This window comes from Pholis gunnellus, assembly GCF_910591455.1.
Source record: "Pholis gunnellus genome assembly, chromosome: 18".
Lineage (NCBI taxonomy): Eukaryota > Metazoa > Chordata > Actinopteri > Perciformes > Pholidae > Pholis > Pholis gunnellus.
In genome coordinates this window covers 8620820-8637624 of record NC_136545.1, presented here as the reverse complement: position 1 = coordinate 8637624, position 16805 = coordinate 8620820, and the positions used below count along the sequence as shown (strand labels likewise).

Sequence of the window (16805 nt, the reverse complement as noted above, 5' to 3'; positions counted from 1 at the left end):
GGAAGACGGCAGGAGTATATGTGACGGTGTGTTCATGTGTCCATATGTGACTGCATGCATCTGGGTCAACAACACTAGTCAATAAAGCGCAGTGCCCAGAGCGGTCGTATATCACTAGGGTTGATTATGATTGATCAGAATACAAAATGAACGACACAATTAACCATCGCAGCCCGCCAGAAAACAACCAAATGTCCGTTCACGCACGCTGTGCACAAACACATACAATGTCCACGTTCAGTAAGAAACCAAGGGTGTTGTAAATAAAGTTTGCTCTTCCAATAATTAGGTCATGTCCGGCAGTATGCATTCATTTAGCATACAATATGGGAGAGAAATAATGCAAGTCAAACACTGGCAGGCATGCCAGTATTCCATTGACGTCAACTGTTTTTATAGTATTTATAAGTGTTACGAGCCTTAAAGTGCAGCATGGTGCAACGTTCTGTCTGAACTATTTATAAACGGATTTTTGTAAATATTTAAGAGACATTTCCAGAACAGGAAGGAAGGGTTCAATTCTGATGTCTGAAGATGAGGCGAAGAGTGTCAATCATCTGTTGTACAGCCTAACATGATACAATGTCTGCCTCAAGCGGATCCAACTGGAAGCAACTAGTCCAGCAGTGACTGCAGCGAAGGCTAACACCCTCGTAGATCCTCATTTTAAAAACACTCAAGTCTTGCTGGATGAAGAAGATAGTCACAGTTTATTTAAAGGAGGGTGTGGTGGACACTTGAAAACAAATGATGCGGCAAAGTGAAGGAAGCGACTGATTGGATTAAAGCCTATCACAGCTCGCAGGTTATCTAAACAGGAAACCAGGAAGCTGCCGCTGACTTGTATCCATGGAAATGGCCCTCAACACAGGAAATACACCCAAAAACTTGAGGCCACCTGCACAAGAGCACACACACAATCACAGACTAAAAGTTCACTGGGGTCAACATTTGGCAAAATGAATAGTCTTAAAGACAACACCCAGATCCGCCGAGTCAACACAAAATAGGGATATTCATTTTTAAAAAGCAATGAAGCGCTGTATATTCTCTTCAATGTGTTTGGAAGATGGGTTGCATGCTTTTGAGTTTAGTTAATTTGACACATTTTAAACTGAAATATAGAAGACCTGGCTTGATCTAATGGTTAGCTGTTAGCAAACCCACACACGGGCTAAGGAGTAAATGGGTCCCAGCCTAACAGTGCAGCATCAATGTCAATAAAGCCCAATGTCCGCCCCATGTTTAAGAAGGGCTGGTACAATGAGGGTCACACACACACACACACACACACACACACACACACACACACACAGTGACGGTATATTATTGCAGCACTGCAAAACCAAATAACAATGGATTTTCACCTACCCAGTGCCAGAGAGCTCGAAACAACACCCAGACTGGAATCATGTTACGAAGCCTTTTGAGTGTTACGGAGGAATGCGCTGCATGTCTGGACTCATGGCTGCGACTTTTGAGTCCCTTTCCCCCGAGCCTCTCGCGACACCACTCACAGACCCCCTAAGACCCCCTTCACCAAACAACAACAAAAGGGCCCCGACGGGCGCTTCAGTGAGACTCTCGAAGGCTGCATACTAATGCTACGCTCCACACACACACACACACACACACACACAATATACATGCTCACAGATGGAGGGCTCTTCTTAAAAACAAAGGTCTGTAGTCAAAGAGTGTGACCACTCTCCATTCTAAGTACGGGACGGACAGCCAGTTCCAACAGTTGCGGCACAAGTGCATGGACCAACTGGAACAAAACACAGTCCGGCACTAACACTGAACAGCCATCCGTTATTAGTTACGTCCTGGACTGAGACCAAGCACCAACCGTACTGATTTCTTTAACTGGAGCTCAGATCTGTGTGTGTGTGTGTGTGTGTGTATAACAATATTTCACATTGTGACAGTAAAACAAACCGTACTCTGCTTGGGCTGGCTGCCTGGTGAAACGGTGCACTGTGTGAGTATTATGTGACGGTTAATGCACAGTGAGCCAGCTATTGTTGCGAAATAAAGCTCCGTTAAAGAGCCTTATGCACACAGAGGTCATCTTCAGGGTTATTTATGGCTCAAAATGGGTCTTTGGGGGATGACTGGGCAGCACGCACAACCGTAAGTATGATCATCTCCGTACAGTAAAGGCAATGCGATACCTTATTTGACAGAAATCGGTGTATTTTCTTTGTTATTTCTGACCATTTGGTGAGGAAAAGCCGGCTAACGCAGCTAAACAGCCCAAAGAGCTGGACGGCCCGACTCTGGAGGGTAAAACTGAGATCCCATTAGCGCTCCAGCTTCACAGCAGAGCGTTCAGGCCCAGTCAAAACAATGCGGCTTAGCTGGCTTATCCAGCGCCCGGCTGCATTTGCGTCAAATGCGGCGGCCGGGGATGAGAGGAGAGTTGACCGCCGAGAGTCAAAGACGTCGCTTTTGAGCTTTTGTTCCACCTGGTCATCATTATTGACTGCGATCAACTTCACCACGAGTAGTTTACTGACTCGTGCCAGCAGGAACCCAGAAACAGCTACGGAGACCTGACATGTAATTAGTTCATTTGATTAGTATCCAATCAACTAAGTGGAGCAGACAAATTAAATGAGGAGTAACATGGTCACGGAGGCCTGCAGAACGGTGACTCAGTACTAAACACAGCCTAGTATGAACTGTATTTTGAGAATCAAATGGCATTCAATTAAAAATGGTATTTCTTTGCATTTCTCACACTAAAACCTGACCTTACAGCTTACTGTCCAGTTATACTGAAAATATAGTCATAATATAATAGTCAAACTGAAAATATCTCTCTCTGTCATGTTGATTGCGATCGTCCACGTACGGTAGGAATAATACAAATAAAAATGGAACGCCCCAATTAACAGAACGGTTTCCTTCCCTTCCTTTCCTCAGCCTCCTTTTCTTATGTAACTCTCCTGCATGACACACTACTTGAACTAACATTCCTTTTTGTTTCATATCATATTATATCACACACACAAACACACACACACGTGGACACAGTGAATATGACGACTCAATGATCGCGGCCGTCTCAATGCACCCTACAGTGACTGATGGTTCCAGCAAAAAACGGCACTTCTCTGGTTCATCTATTGCTCGTCTTCTTCAACCTTAACTCCTGAAGAAAGTCCGTCTCTCAAATGTAATCTCAGAACTAAAAGGTTAAAAGATAAAAGATGAGCCTCTGTGGAATCAGACAATTGGAATCGGAGATAACAGGATGAACGTGCAGGAAATAAGCTGAGGACAGACATGAAGGAACAAATCTTCTCTAGAGGAGGGGGGGGGGGGGGGGCACATGGTTGGCTGAGTTTGAGGCCTTCGAGGATGTGGTCGTGGCTGTTTAAGTGTGTATGTGAGCCTGTGAGTGAAAGAAGAAGCCACCGAGCATATAATTGTAATCCTTTCCCAGCATGAAGCGGCCCGTTTCTAGTATTTGGTCCCACAGGACTGTCGGTGCAGAGACCACACAGCGAGGCTCACCGGCCAATGGGCTGAAGGTCCGGAACAAAATCCAGATCCGGGAAGGTAACGTGTAAGCTTTCTTCGAGTGAAAAGAGGCCATTAGTGTCATGCAGAATTTGAACACGGTGTATAATAAATGCATTGGATTTCCTTTTTTAAGATACATCACAAATGCGTTTGCCGACCACGGCGGTCAATCGGCATCATTAACATCATCGGCCAATCACACGCACCACCCATAAATGATGATATCATGTTGCCAACAATTAGCTCAAATCATCAGTTTCAAAGTTAGTTTGAGGGTGGAGAGAGATTTGATCCGTGACTTTCATTACAACACAATACTCACTCATGTCAGCTGGCTATGTTTAGAAAGGCTTTGACGCACCTAAACCTCCCAAAAACACACCCGCGCAAGCCAGCCGCAGTAATTAGCTGACTTGTTATCCCTGCATGTGGCTGACTGGACAACATCATTTACCGAAGGCAGCACATTTAGATTGCACGCCTACGCTAACGCGCTTTATAATAACAGACCTACATTGAAATGGAATAGTCGTTTTGATGAGTATTGGCACTTTCTCAAGACTCGCCTGGCTCTGTGTTTTGAAGCTGCGTTGGCAAGAGATGACCCAGCCCGAGCAGCCCAATAAAAGACTAGAAAGCCCATTAGCACCGTTGTCCTAAGAGACGGAGCCTCCTCCCAGTGTTCGCTTATGGCATTAACTAGCTCACTGCTCTGCCTCTCTGTTAATCACCTGTCTATTTCCGGAAACCGGCTCATTAGCCTGCAGTATTTAGACAGCGGGAGGACGGAGGCTTCACACAGGAAGAACACAGCCTGGTGACAGAAAACATGTCTGAGCCTGACTATTGCAGTATTTATAGAGATCATGCTTCGTTCCCAGAGACGGTATTTGAAATACAGCAACCGTTCTGGGTGAAAACAGAGATATATATTTGTGTTATTAGAAAGCAAACACGTGACCAGAGAGAGTTAGGATGACATGACCTGAAGTAAGACTTGCTGATGAGCTTTAAATTCAATGTCTCTGCTTGTTACCACTGTACAAACAACATGTCTCTACTGACCCCCCCCCCCAGTAAATTCCTAAAGTGCATATCATCAAAATGATTGCAAATCAAATAACTCACACAAAGTTGGTTCAGCTCCAGGACTTAACCCTTCATCACTTCACCTCTAGTTGACCTTAATTGACTGAGTTATGAGCCAGAATGGTAGCGCTAACCTTCAGCTAACCTCTTCTGTTACAGTCGGAGACATCGAGCACATTCCAGGAATCATTTTGTGATGAAGTGTTGCAATCTATTATTTTTCTTTTTTTCTCGTTCACTCCAGCTACCTAATCTTCTACTGATGCACTTAAGGATTTCTTGTATCGGACGAGCTTCCAGCAACGCGCAGGCAAATCCTTCAATGTCATTCGGCAAGTTGAGAGAGCAATTTTTATTTATTTTTTTAAGGCATAGGGAACTAGAATTGGATCAAAATGTTATATGGATCATTTCCCATAGACAAGATGCGAAGCAGATGGTTGAACCTCAACCACAAATTCTTGACATCTCGAGCCCCCGAAGAAGTAGCGGTTGGCCGACATGACCTCACTTCCTAAAAATGACCCGACTTTGAGGGTCCACTGCTCGGCTGGGGGCTCTCACATGGACAAGATGGAATAAGAAACGATGCCATCCGTACAGGTGTCGGCGCCCACCCCCCCCCCCCCCCCCCCCCTCACACACACACTCAGTAACACCTAAAGCCCAGGTAGCATTCTGACATTCCAGTCTGACGCTGGAATGCGATAAAGAGACTTCAGCAGCTTTCCACCACCAAAACACATTAGAGGTCCCCCTCCCTCCCGACTTCCCGGAACTACAGATAACATTTTTGCTTTAGTATTTCATCAAACTCTTCCTTGTTTATTCTGAAAAAATTAAAGCAATGCAGCTCTCTCGTAGCATCAGCCAATTATTTGTTTTTTGCAGTTTTAAAAAGTTAGGATGTTCCGTTCAAAGGCATTTTTCTCAATTACGTCCCGTTCCCCGTGTTCTTGAGTCGCATTTGCTTTGTGTCTTTGTTGTGAACACGGTATTCGTGCTAGCAGGTGCTTTGTGCTTCGCTCTGTGCTAAATGAATGACTTCTGTTGCACGGCGCAACAATAGTCGGTGGATGTGGCAGACAATAGTGGGCGGTGGGGGGGGGGGTTGTGTAAGGGTGGCCATCACATGGCCCGGGTTGCATTGTTACGTTTCCTGCATCCCTTCAGTTCTCTTCCTCTCTGGAACACAAACACACCAAAAACACTGGACAAAATGATAGAATGTGGAATGTGACCTTGTTTTTTTTTTTCTTTTTCTTTCATTGTCATTTTCAAAGTGACATAATAATAATATGGCAGAAAAAAGAGTGTGTGTTCCCTTGTGGAAGATACACTCAACCAAATAGATTAGCGGAGCATTTTAGAGCTTTGTAGGCAGAATGAATGAGGAAGTTATCGTCCTGTGCCGGAGCCACAATGTGTTCCAAACAAGCATGGACGGTGTCAATGCAGCTCTGCATGTTTCTTTGACTGACATGACTAACGATGAGTCAACTGCTCTACAGGAGCTTCTGTGCCAAGTGGCGATATAGTTGACGGGTGATAATTTCCGTCCCTCCTGATCAACAATAATAAACACGACAGACTGAATAATGAAGTGAAACAATTCAGTTTGACTATGAGACAACACCAAAAGCATCCCTGATTGAATACCCAATCACAGCACTCGTGCCACAGACTCAGCTGGAATTAATTATAGTGCTTTTCCTTTTCCTCGGACATAATTAATGGTTTCATTATTGAGGAATCCAAACTTTTCACAGTTTAAGATGATGACCAAGGCATTTTAGGCACTTATTAAAAGGGGCCTCTTCATCTCTTCCAATGCGCTCTTCTCGTCTCGCTGTGACGGTGATTCATTTTTGCTGCATTATCAAAGAAATGACCAGAAATAAACCTGAAGAACTCAGACACACACACACACACACACACAGACACAGCTGTGTCCCGCCATCCAGTCCCATGAGACAAACAAAAATAGAAAAGAAAAGAAGTGTCATTCACAGCCTAAAGAACTTATAATAAATCCCAGCTACTTCATACGTGCACAAACATGAGGAGGCTTTGTTGACAACGCTGCATTTCAAGGCTCAGTGTTATAGCTGGCCTGAGGGGCACTCACATGATTTCCAATGACAAACACCCAAAGCCACAAGTTTTCTTTCCTGTTCCTGTCGTCCACTCATCGTCAGCTGATAGCACGCTCGTTACATCTGCTAACGGAGAGGCCGCGGCATACTGCGCATCCACTATGTACTCAATCAAACCACAAATCGTGTATCTGTGACAGTAGTGTCCGCGTCTGAACAGCGCCGATTTAACTGTAATGTTTGAGACTTCATCCAATAACACGAGGAGGAGTATCACTCTCTTCCTGGAAGACGGCCAGCGGAGGCCCATCGACAGATCGGCCATTGAAAGGCCATCGGCCGGTTAATGTCAACAACACTTGGAGCTGTGCGAGGCTGAACAGACTTCCTACTAGCACCCTCCTCCACCTCCCTCCCGCACTTTTACCCTCACTCGCCTTACATCCCCCGCCCCCACCTACCCCCAACACACACACACACACACACACACACACCTGCACTGCCCTTCATCTCTCCTTGTACTCATTGTTTCTTGCCGTCACGTCGGCCTCTCTCATCACGTACCTCATTCCCCTTTTCACCTCCTGTGTACTCGTAGCTCACCGAGCTTTAGCACCATCAGCCACACATCTTTCATGTAACCTGTGATTGTGTGTGTGTGTTTGTGTGTGTGTGTGTGTGTGTGTGTGTGTGTGTGTGTGCGTATTCTGGGAAAAGGGAGAGGTCTGGAGGAAGAAGACATGGTTGATAAGTGTGTTGTTCCTGTCAATGTTCTCACAGTCCGCTGTGCTGAGAGGGGTGGGGACGGAAAACGTACTTCCCCCAGACACACACACACACACACACACACACACACAGGGACTGAACGAACACACAGAAACCTTAAGCTACACTGACGGTGGGACATTCAGTATGTGGCAGGTACTTCCTGTCATTGACTACCTCATCAAACGGGGGAGCTGGCTGGGAGTTTTCTGCCCCCCCCCCCCCCCCCCCCCCCCCCCCCCCCCCCCCCCCCCCCCCCCCCGGCCCAGCAGAGGTATTGGCAAACGCTCTCGTCTGAATTGGCAGTTTGCTGCTTCGCTTCGTTATTTCCAGAACCAGCTGGTAAATCCCAAATGGTGACCGAACAAAAACGGAAAAACAGAACACGGACGAGGAGCGATTCGAAATAGAGCGCGGACAATAGAAACAAGTTCAACCCTCAACAGCATCGGTGGCTTCACTATGGAGCTTCTGTGCCTTGTTTTACTGACACAGATTTGTTGATGCTCCCAATATTGACCCAAAAGGAGACACACTGTCCTCCCTTTAATGAGACACGTTGATTAAAAAGATCTGACGCGAGGCTGCCTCCTCGCTTCTTCTTGGCAGGTGGATGTGTTTGCCTGTCTTACGGGGGCTGCTGTTTATGCAAAAATAAATAAAAGCTGTCAAGTCCAAGATTAAACAGAATTGAAGTCTCTTTATTCTAAGAGACACCTCTGATTTCTGGGGCCTGCATCCCCCTCTTTGATATTGTGCCGGTCAGCTGCGCTCACAGCAAAGTCAAAATCAATCAGCATGATTGGGAATCGGTGGGAAAACAGGGTCGAAGTGAGTTGGTTTGCCTATATCTGGATTTGATTACCTGACCCAAAATGTGTTTATTCATCAGCAAATGACTAACATTGTGCTACAAAAAATGCCTCTGATGCTCTGATCACAAATAAGACCACCAGCCAATTACATCCAGCAATGTCCATCCCTCGTTGAACATGAACGCTGTCAATCAAAAGACTTGCAAGTTGCATGGCAACAGCTACAGGCGAAGAGAAAGATCCAAAACACAACACAAACAAATCCGGAGCAAACAAATGAAGTCTGGCCTCAGGTGGTTTGTTCTGAGCATGAGCCAGCTCTGTCTCTCTCTCTCTCTCTCTCTCTCTCTCTCTCTCTCTCTCTCTCTCTCTCTCTTCGGTTTGATTGACTGCTACTCTGTGACAGCCTCTACTTTTCATGCTTTTGAAAAAAAATGTTATCCTGAGTATATGTAATAAGTGCTTTTTATTTCAGCATTTACATTACGTTACCAAAACAGGATGGGCAACTAAACTGCAAAAAAAAAATCCAGTTAACATGTAGCTGCACCAACAAGACCGTCTCTCTGCCGACTGTCTCTGCCAAGTCATTCAGTGTGTGGATGATGCAGGTTAAGGTCATTTCGATATCTAGGTTAAAGTGATGCAGAGGAGGAGGAGCACAGAGAGACAGAAAAATAGAGACGATACTGCAGCAATCAGCCTGGTCCACTAACCTCCTTTGGATCTCTCTCTCTCTGTGCAGTATCCTGTGTCCTCACCACTTAATAAAAGCCAATCAGTGTAATTATAATTATCTGTTGTTAACCAGCACACGTACAAAGAACACACACAAAAAGCTGAAAAACACCGTCAAAATGCAAACAACACACAAAAAAGCCGAATGGACCCCAAACTGACGCACCTATGAACTAACGTTACACTTTCACCGACAGCCCCTTCCTTTCCTTCTGCAACTTAAGTTTAAATCACATTTCTATTGCGTTTTCTTTTTAGCATTACTTTTGTTTTTAATTCAAATCTACCTGTGCGGGGAAAAGATGTGCAGCCACAAAGCGCTGATCCCTCCCGGAGCTCCCTGCGGCCGACTAAACGGCTAATAACCGGGATTAGGTTTTAACGGCGGAGGCGTTAACCTTACCTGCTGCTTCCTCTCCTAATTGTCTTGTTCTCCTTCAACGTTCACCGCGGGAGGGAGGGGAGACAAACGTGGCCGCAGCGGCTGCACCACCGGCCGGCGGGACGAGGAGAAGTAGAGGAACTGGTGTCCGCGCGCTCTCTACAGCAGTAATAACGGTACCGGCAGGCTCCGGGATGACATTGAGCTCCTTTTTCTTTTTTTTTTTACGCGCCAGCTTTTCCAACCGGCGGTTCACTCCTCCCTCTACCTCTCCCCCCCTCTATCCTCTCGCCGTCACTCTCTCTCTCTCTCTCTCTCTCTCTCTCTCGCTCTCCTTTTTTTTTTTTTTCAGGCACGTGCGCTGAATAATGCAGGGCTCGCGAGGTCCCGGGAGTGTTTTCTGTCCCGTTCCAGAGACAATCAGAGAGCGAGCCACCAGCGCGAGCCGCCAGCCAAGCACAATGCGGCCGACCCGGACGGATCAGGTTACCGCCGTACTGCCTTTCATTCATTTATTCAGCTGCAAAACAATCTGACTGCGGCCCCCCCCCCCCCCCCCCCCATGCTTCTGTACCCCACCTCTCTCTGTTCCCCCACATCCAGCTCGAGGCTACCTTCCCTCAGTCGAATGTGCGCAGGTGGCATTCTTTTTGGACAAACAAAAACAAACTCGGAACACTCCAGAACAGTGAGCTGACCCACATAGCCCAAATGCACATCAGTCACCTAAAGACTCGACTTGAATGCAATTATTTTCATGCAACTTGAATGCTTTCCCGCTCCATTTAAAGGGGAACTATGGATTGTACGCATAAAGTCAAGTCAAGTTCGCTACATAATTGCATGATGGTCCAGTGTTTTTCTTTTTTGGGTGTAGAAAATATCGTAGCATTTACCCCACCGTATGTACTGTATGCTAGGCTATTATACAGATTAAGATCAAATAATAATAATAACACTCATGGGGCCATTCTTCAGAAGTAGTCTTACTTTTGAATACATTATGCGAAGAATACTTAAATACTTGCTGACATAAAACTTTTACTGGTAATGAGATATGTATTTGTACTGTAGTTTTGCTACATTTACTAAAGTATCTGACCTCCCTTTGTTTACACCACTGAGAAAATGAGAAGGACACCAACCCTTTTCATCAAATAAAACAATAAACATATGGATAAAAAACGATGTACATGAATAAATAGATACGTATTACAGCATGGCTACTGTGTGCCAAAACATCCTTAAATCCATATATACAAGTTATAGAAAACAAAATATATTGCATGGGACGTATATGGTCACTATAAACTCACTACACTTCATGATTGAATATAACTCCCTGTAGGAACATTCAATTGAAACCACAGTAGATACGAATACCCATAAGGTCATATTACATTTACTGGGTTCCATAAATACAATGGGTAGTTCTAAAAGATATTATCGAGACACTGTAGAGAGGAAACATTGTGGACTCCCCCCCCGCCCCAGCAGATGTAATTCAGCACAAGCCGTCCATGTGGAAGTACAGACAGTACTCTGAGCAGCAGCCTGAACTCACAAACCCAATGATTATCTCACTTGAAGCAAACACATTAATCATATCTTCTGCTCCAAAAAAAAAACAATCTCTAATATGATACTGTAGTTGTGTCACTTGCATTTAGTTGTACTTCGGTTGATTGTAGGTGATGTTGTTGTGGGGCACTATGGAGCACTATGCTCTCTCTCTCTTTGTTTGGCAATTCACAGACACAAAAGGAATTTCCAAAAGCATAATCAACTAAACTAACTATAGTAGAAGTCATCAATCTGTGAATTTTTTGGGGGGGGATTATACATTAGACGTTCTATATGCACATAGCTTCAAATTAGCAGCCTGAATTTGCTAACGATGCACTATAACAAGAACCTGTATGGTACAGATGTTTCCAGTTGAGGAGAACTCAGTCCTAACTTGTCCACATTCTCCTACTCTGTGCTTGTCTTGTTCTTCTTGTGATCTGCTTTTTGAACTCTGCTGTTAAGAATTGCACCATCAGATGTACACATATAGAGACTACTCACCATGGCGGTATGAGGATTCCTGGTCGGAATGGGAGCTTGATACCCATTTGCCGTTATCACGGTAACCCCCGTTTTGCCGTAACCTATGATAAAAGAAGATTTGAGTTATTGAAACCGTTTGTCATCATTGTTAATCATCATCTACCTTTCATATTCATTTGCACCAGTGGCTGACCTTTTGGGCCTTCTAGCTTGTTTTTGAAGGAGTTTCATGAACCCCAACAATATGGAATATGTAATCCTGCAATTGTGAAAACATGAAAATCCATCTGTCTTCCATCTGTAAATCTGTCGCTGTGAAAAGCTATTGACACTAACATGCATCTGACCTGTGAATATGATGATATGCATAGCACTAGTTATATTCACATTATGATCATCTGTCACTCTGGAAACCAGTGAGTTATCATAACCGTGATAATTATATTTAATGCAACCAGAGCAACTGTTTCTGCATGAACTAAATATTAAGTGTTCATTTCACTCTCTCGCTGTAATTTATTTTTATTTTTTTTAATTAATCTTGTTGACTCTGTTCTTTGCTGCTTTATTGACTCAGTTCCATTTCGAGATGTCAAGTTCATTTGATATCTCATCTGCAACCTCCTGACACCCAGACTCACTGCAGCTGAAGTAAACACCGCTGTCAGAGTACAAGATATCAACATGAATCTGTCAAACTGTTACTTTAACTATCCTACCACTGCCAATACTACTTCAGCTGCTATTTCACCACTGTCACAAGTGCTACTACTATACTACCCTACTACTGCCAGGGTCACGGTACTGAAGTAAGTGTGGTAGGAGTGGCCAGTGAAGGAAAGTACATTTACTGTACGATACTGTACTTCAATTTACAGTTTTACGGTATGTGTAATATGCTTTTGTATTGCCACTTTATACTGTATGCTTCAGCTATACATTTCAGTGACAATTATTGTAATTTGTACTCCATTACATGTATTTAACAGCTATAGTTACTTTGCAGACTGACATTTTATAGATAAAACGTAAAAGTTTATAAAACTTGGATGAAACTACCCAAAATTCAAATGCTGATAAAACCTGAATTCATGAGCAATAATAATCCATTATTAATAATATTGCAGTATTCATGATATAACACTCATAAAGAGGACATAATAATGGCCTTAGAAGTGTCAATATTTGCATTGGTTTTAGTATTAGTATAAGTAGTAGTGGCTGTAGTAGTAGTAGCAGTAGCATCAGCAGTGGTAGTAGTGTAATAAAACTACTCCCACAACACATGAGATGTTGTGATTCAGGATTTGCTTTAAATTTACCGTCCTATTGTATCGAAGTTTAACTTACAGGAGTGAAACCACCGTGCGCAACGTTACCAGGTCAAGAAGTAAGCTGTGTTATTCAACCCTGACTTTGATTATTGCATCTCCTTTGGCTGAGTCCGAACGACAAAGATATGATGCATGCTTACAGTGAGAGCACGCTTTGTATCTGTGTGTGTGTGTGTGTGTGTGTGTGTGCGCGTGAGAGGTTGTAATAATGATCTGCAGTCATGGTTTCTGTTAAAGACACCAGGCTGTCATCGTGTAAAGATAACTCTATTAGTGCTTATTATCACGGAAAGCACACCCATCCTCTGCGCAGGAAGAGAGTGTGTGTGTGTGTGTGTGTGTCTATGTGTGTTTGTTAGTCCTGTTTTCAGATGCTGGTTGTCATGACGTCTGTAACATAATCATTTATCACCTTGCATTATGTCCTCCGGGGAAGTGTGCGTCATGTTTGTGTCGCTGCCCTCTCCAGATCATGTGTGGGTTGTTGTTGTTTTTAAACGCAGACCATCAACAGATAGATGACATTATGCATCTGCTAAATGCAAAATAAATCTCGACATCTGTCTGTGGTCTCAGAAGATGCTGATGTCGTGGACAGTGTGTTGTATGTAGTACACCATCATGTGTGAACGTTATCCTTGAAAGTGTCCTTGAACGAGGCTGCGGCCTCCTCCGTGTTCATGCAGTGTGCCTTTGAATGAGTCTCATACAGTACATGTGCAGTGTGGTAGGCACGTTGCTTTTCTTTGTCGTCCTCTCTGTTCATTGCTGTGTGGCGTTGTATCAGTGGTATCAGTGATGTTAGAGGAGTGAGCATGCAGTGAAAGGATGTATTGCAATACCTAATATTGATACCAGGGGGGGCTCCTCGGGGCTCCTGCTAAACTGCATGGGTGTATCTAGACTGATCCAGCCATCTATGGAGCCGTTTATCTGTCAATATTCCTACTTTCCTTCCTGAAGCACCAGCTGCTTTCCTAACCTACACAAGTCCTAACCCTCCTATGCCCCTAACCCTCTTTTGTGCAGTGTGTAAACTCATTAGACGCCACAGACACAGTTTGAGTCCCAAAAGGAACGTTGCCGTATTATTAGAGCAATTTCTCATGAGCAGAGGCTAGGCATACTGAGAGAGAACGCTTACGATACAAACTCTGCACTGCATCCAAGTCCTTGTACAGCCATCCTTTACTCTGTCTTTTAATATGTCTAACTGATGCAGACTGATTCTAGCAGTTTACCTTCTTTTGAGAGTTATCCACATTTCAGTATCAGGCCACATTGTCACTTAATGAATAACTTGACATTTTCTGCATTCCATTACTGTTTTATTTAACTGGTTTTCAAGCATCTATTGCATGACTATTGCCACCTGAATCTAGTACAAATTATGAAACTAATACTGTCAAAATATTCTGAGTGAATCAAAGCAGCAATTATGTAATGTCCAACTCACTCTGACAGGGGCTTTAGTTTTGCACTTCAGTCTTTGACACATAAGTGTTATATTTATTATATTGGGCATAAACTGTACGACAGAAAGTTGAATGATTTTCATTCGTGAGTTTGTGGCGCAACTTTAAAAACAGTGATTGATAAACTTACCTGACTGTTTTTTTTGTCTTATGTGACAAAGTGGACAAAGTATCACCTAAATTCAAGTGTAAAATGTGTGTGTGTTTGTTAGTGGCAGTGGGTATTAAGACAGATAGGGGATAAGTAAGGACAGCTTGTGTTCTCTTTGTCAGCAGCCAATGAAAAAGTGAATGTTAGAGACAGATGGAAAGAACAACAAGCAAGAGACGGCAGGAGGGCACTGGAGAAACTCAGCTTTATTGACCAAAGATAGAGAGAGGATACAGACATCAGAGAGAGAGAGAGAGAGAGAGAGAGAGAGAGAGAGAGAGAAAGAATGAGACAGAGTGAGTTGTCTTACCCATAGAAAGAGAAAGGAAGAGAGAGAAGTGTGAACAATAGAAAATGGCTCCTTTTTGTTTTAACAGTCCATACAACCGTGAGGGCAGGCAGACATGAAAAAGAGAGACCCCTACAGATTGAGAGGAGTACTGCAGGCGTGGCAGTGGGGCTGGTAAACTCAAACTAGTCTGTTGTTCACGTACAGCTCCTTGCGTTACATCAAAAACACGCGCACACAAACCCACTCAGGCTAACTGGATTGGTCAGGCTCCATTAACTAGAACTCAGCCGTACTCTTTTCTTCTTCTTCTTCTTCGTTTTTTTTTTAATGTGTTTTGAGATTGATTGTACTTCCTGTTGTCAAACAGTGCTTCTTTGCCCCGTTGCACATCATGTGTGTGCATTACACCTCGGGGAAAAACTAACATGACACCTTTTGAGAATACACTTATCTGCATAGCCTCCTCAATCTTGAAAACCAAACATTCATGCAAAGAATAGGTTTTGGCAGATTTGGGACACTGAACGGGATGACGTTAGTAATTGTCCCCAGACTAGATTTGCAGTTTGGAGATAAACTTAATGAGGGACAATAAGAACTCAGAAGAACCATCTCTGTGTTTTTTCTCCCCACGAGATCTGTTGTGGTAAATTTAAACCAAGAGAATAAACATGGTTAAGAGGATAATGTAAATTTGCCAGTACTTGTTTTGGTAAAACAGTTATTTTGCAGATGAATTTCAACAATAACTAGATTTGATAAAAAAAGAAAAATTGTAATTACCAGTCTCAAGCAAATCAAGTCAAACAGATGTTAATGTTTTACCTACATGAATGGAAACCAATGGCTGCCTCGAGGGAAAAAGTGTGTAAAGTGTGAAAATGTGCGTCACGCTTTGGAAAAAGGTCGTGGCGAAGAGAAATCTGATGTGTTGTGGTTAATAGGCTACCATGCAAATCCAATGGTATGGTTATTTAAGGTCCCGCCTCTGCACAATGTTTAAAGATGCCTCGGATGCCTTCGAGGCCAAACCGCAGCGCGTCTGGAAACGGTAGCAGCCGCCAAGAGTTCAGAGAAGGTGGTGGTGGTCAGAAGAGGGAGGACAAGTTTGTGTGGGCGTTAATTGTGAGATTACACACAGCAAAGCAGTGAAGTTAAGAGAATGAAAATATACAAACTCGCGTTTGTGCACTCATACAGTCGTCATATGGCAGGACATCAAAAACAATGTACCCATAATAATCAGAATTACTTCTAGATCTCTATATAGATGTGGAAAATAAAATCGTCACTAAATAGAATATAGAGCGTATTTACATTCTGTATCTACACAGGAAACGAGACCCCGGCCGGGCCTGGCGGCGGCCAGTCACACAGCACAGCTGGACTGAGTGACAGCAGCAGTTATGGCCAATCACACTAAAGCACAGGACCGCTCCGACAGGACAGCTCAGAGGTGGGATACAGCTGTGCACAGGGCCGTGTAAGGAGAGGACTGCTTCACCCATAAACCTTTCAATGCTGGAAATATACGTTTTGTTGCCACGGAATATTGTGACGGCCTTTCATTCTTTTTATGAGCATCATCAGAGTTAGTACACAGTGCATAGAAATATGTTCTTTACAAAACGTCCGAGGCCAGTAAAGCTGTCAAACACACATGGCTGAAGAGAGAGAGAGAGAGAGAAAGAAAAAGTACCGCACTCTGAAAAAAAAGGCTGTTGAGGCTCTTCAGGTTAGGTTAGCGAAGTGTTAGCTGTCATTTCTCCCCCCCCCCACCGTTTTGTTTTTTCATGATGATGAGTAAAAACATTTTGATGCAAATAAATTATATTAGGACCCAGGTTTGGATTTGAGCCAAGGACATCTCGGCCCATGATACACACCTGAGCCACACAAACAACACCAAATCACATGATTAGAATCTGAAGGGCCTCTCCAACCTCTTTTGTAAATGTGCGGACATCTTCTTCGATCACACATCTGGCCCATATAACTTTATTGATACTCACTCTAACGACAGGTGTTTCTTCTGCCGTGCACAGTGGAAAAGTGGAGTCACTAACTCTCTCGAAAATCCAT

General features: G+C 43.8%; 1 protein-coding gene across 1 annotated transcript in view; it reads right to left on the bottom strand.

Annotated features, from left to right (window-relative positions):
• Window positions 1–5751: 5751 nt before the first annotated feature.
• LOC306710633 (paralemmin-1-like) overlaps window positions 5752–16805 on the bottom strand; it is a gene marked incomplete at its 3' end in the record, with an annotated part of 42272 nt that continues 31218 nt past the window's right edge. Inside the window, exons 8-9 of the mRNA XM_079179275.1 lie at window positions 11490–11572; window positions 5752–5808 (exon numbers count right to left, since the gene is read on the bottom strand). Of these exons, the coding sequence (XP_079035401.1) occupies window positions 5752–5808; window positions 11490–11572 (140 nt within the window). The remainder of the gene's footprint in view (window positions 5809–11489; window positions 11573–16805) is intronic.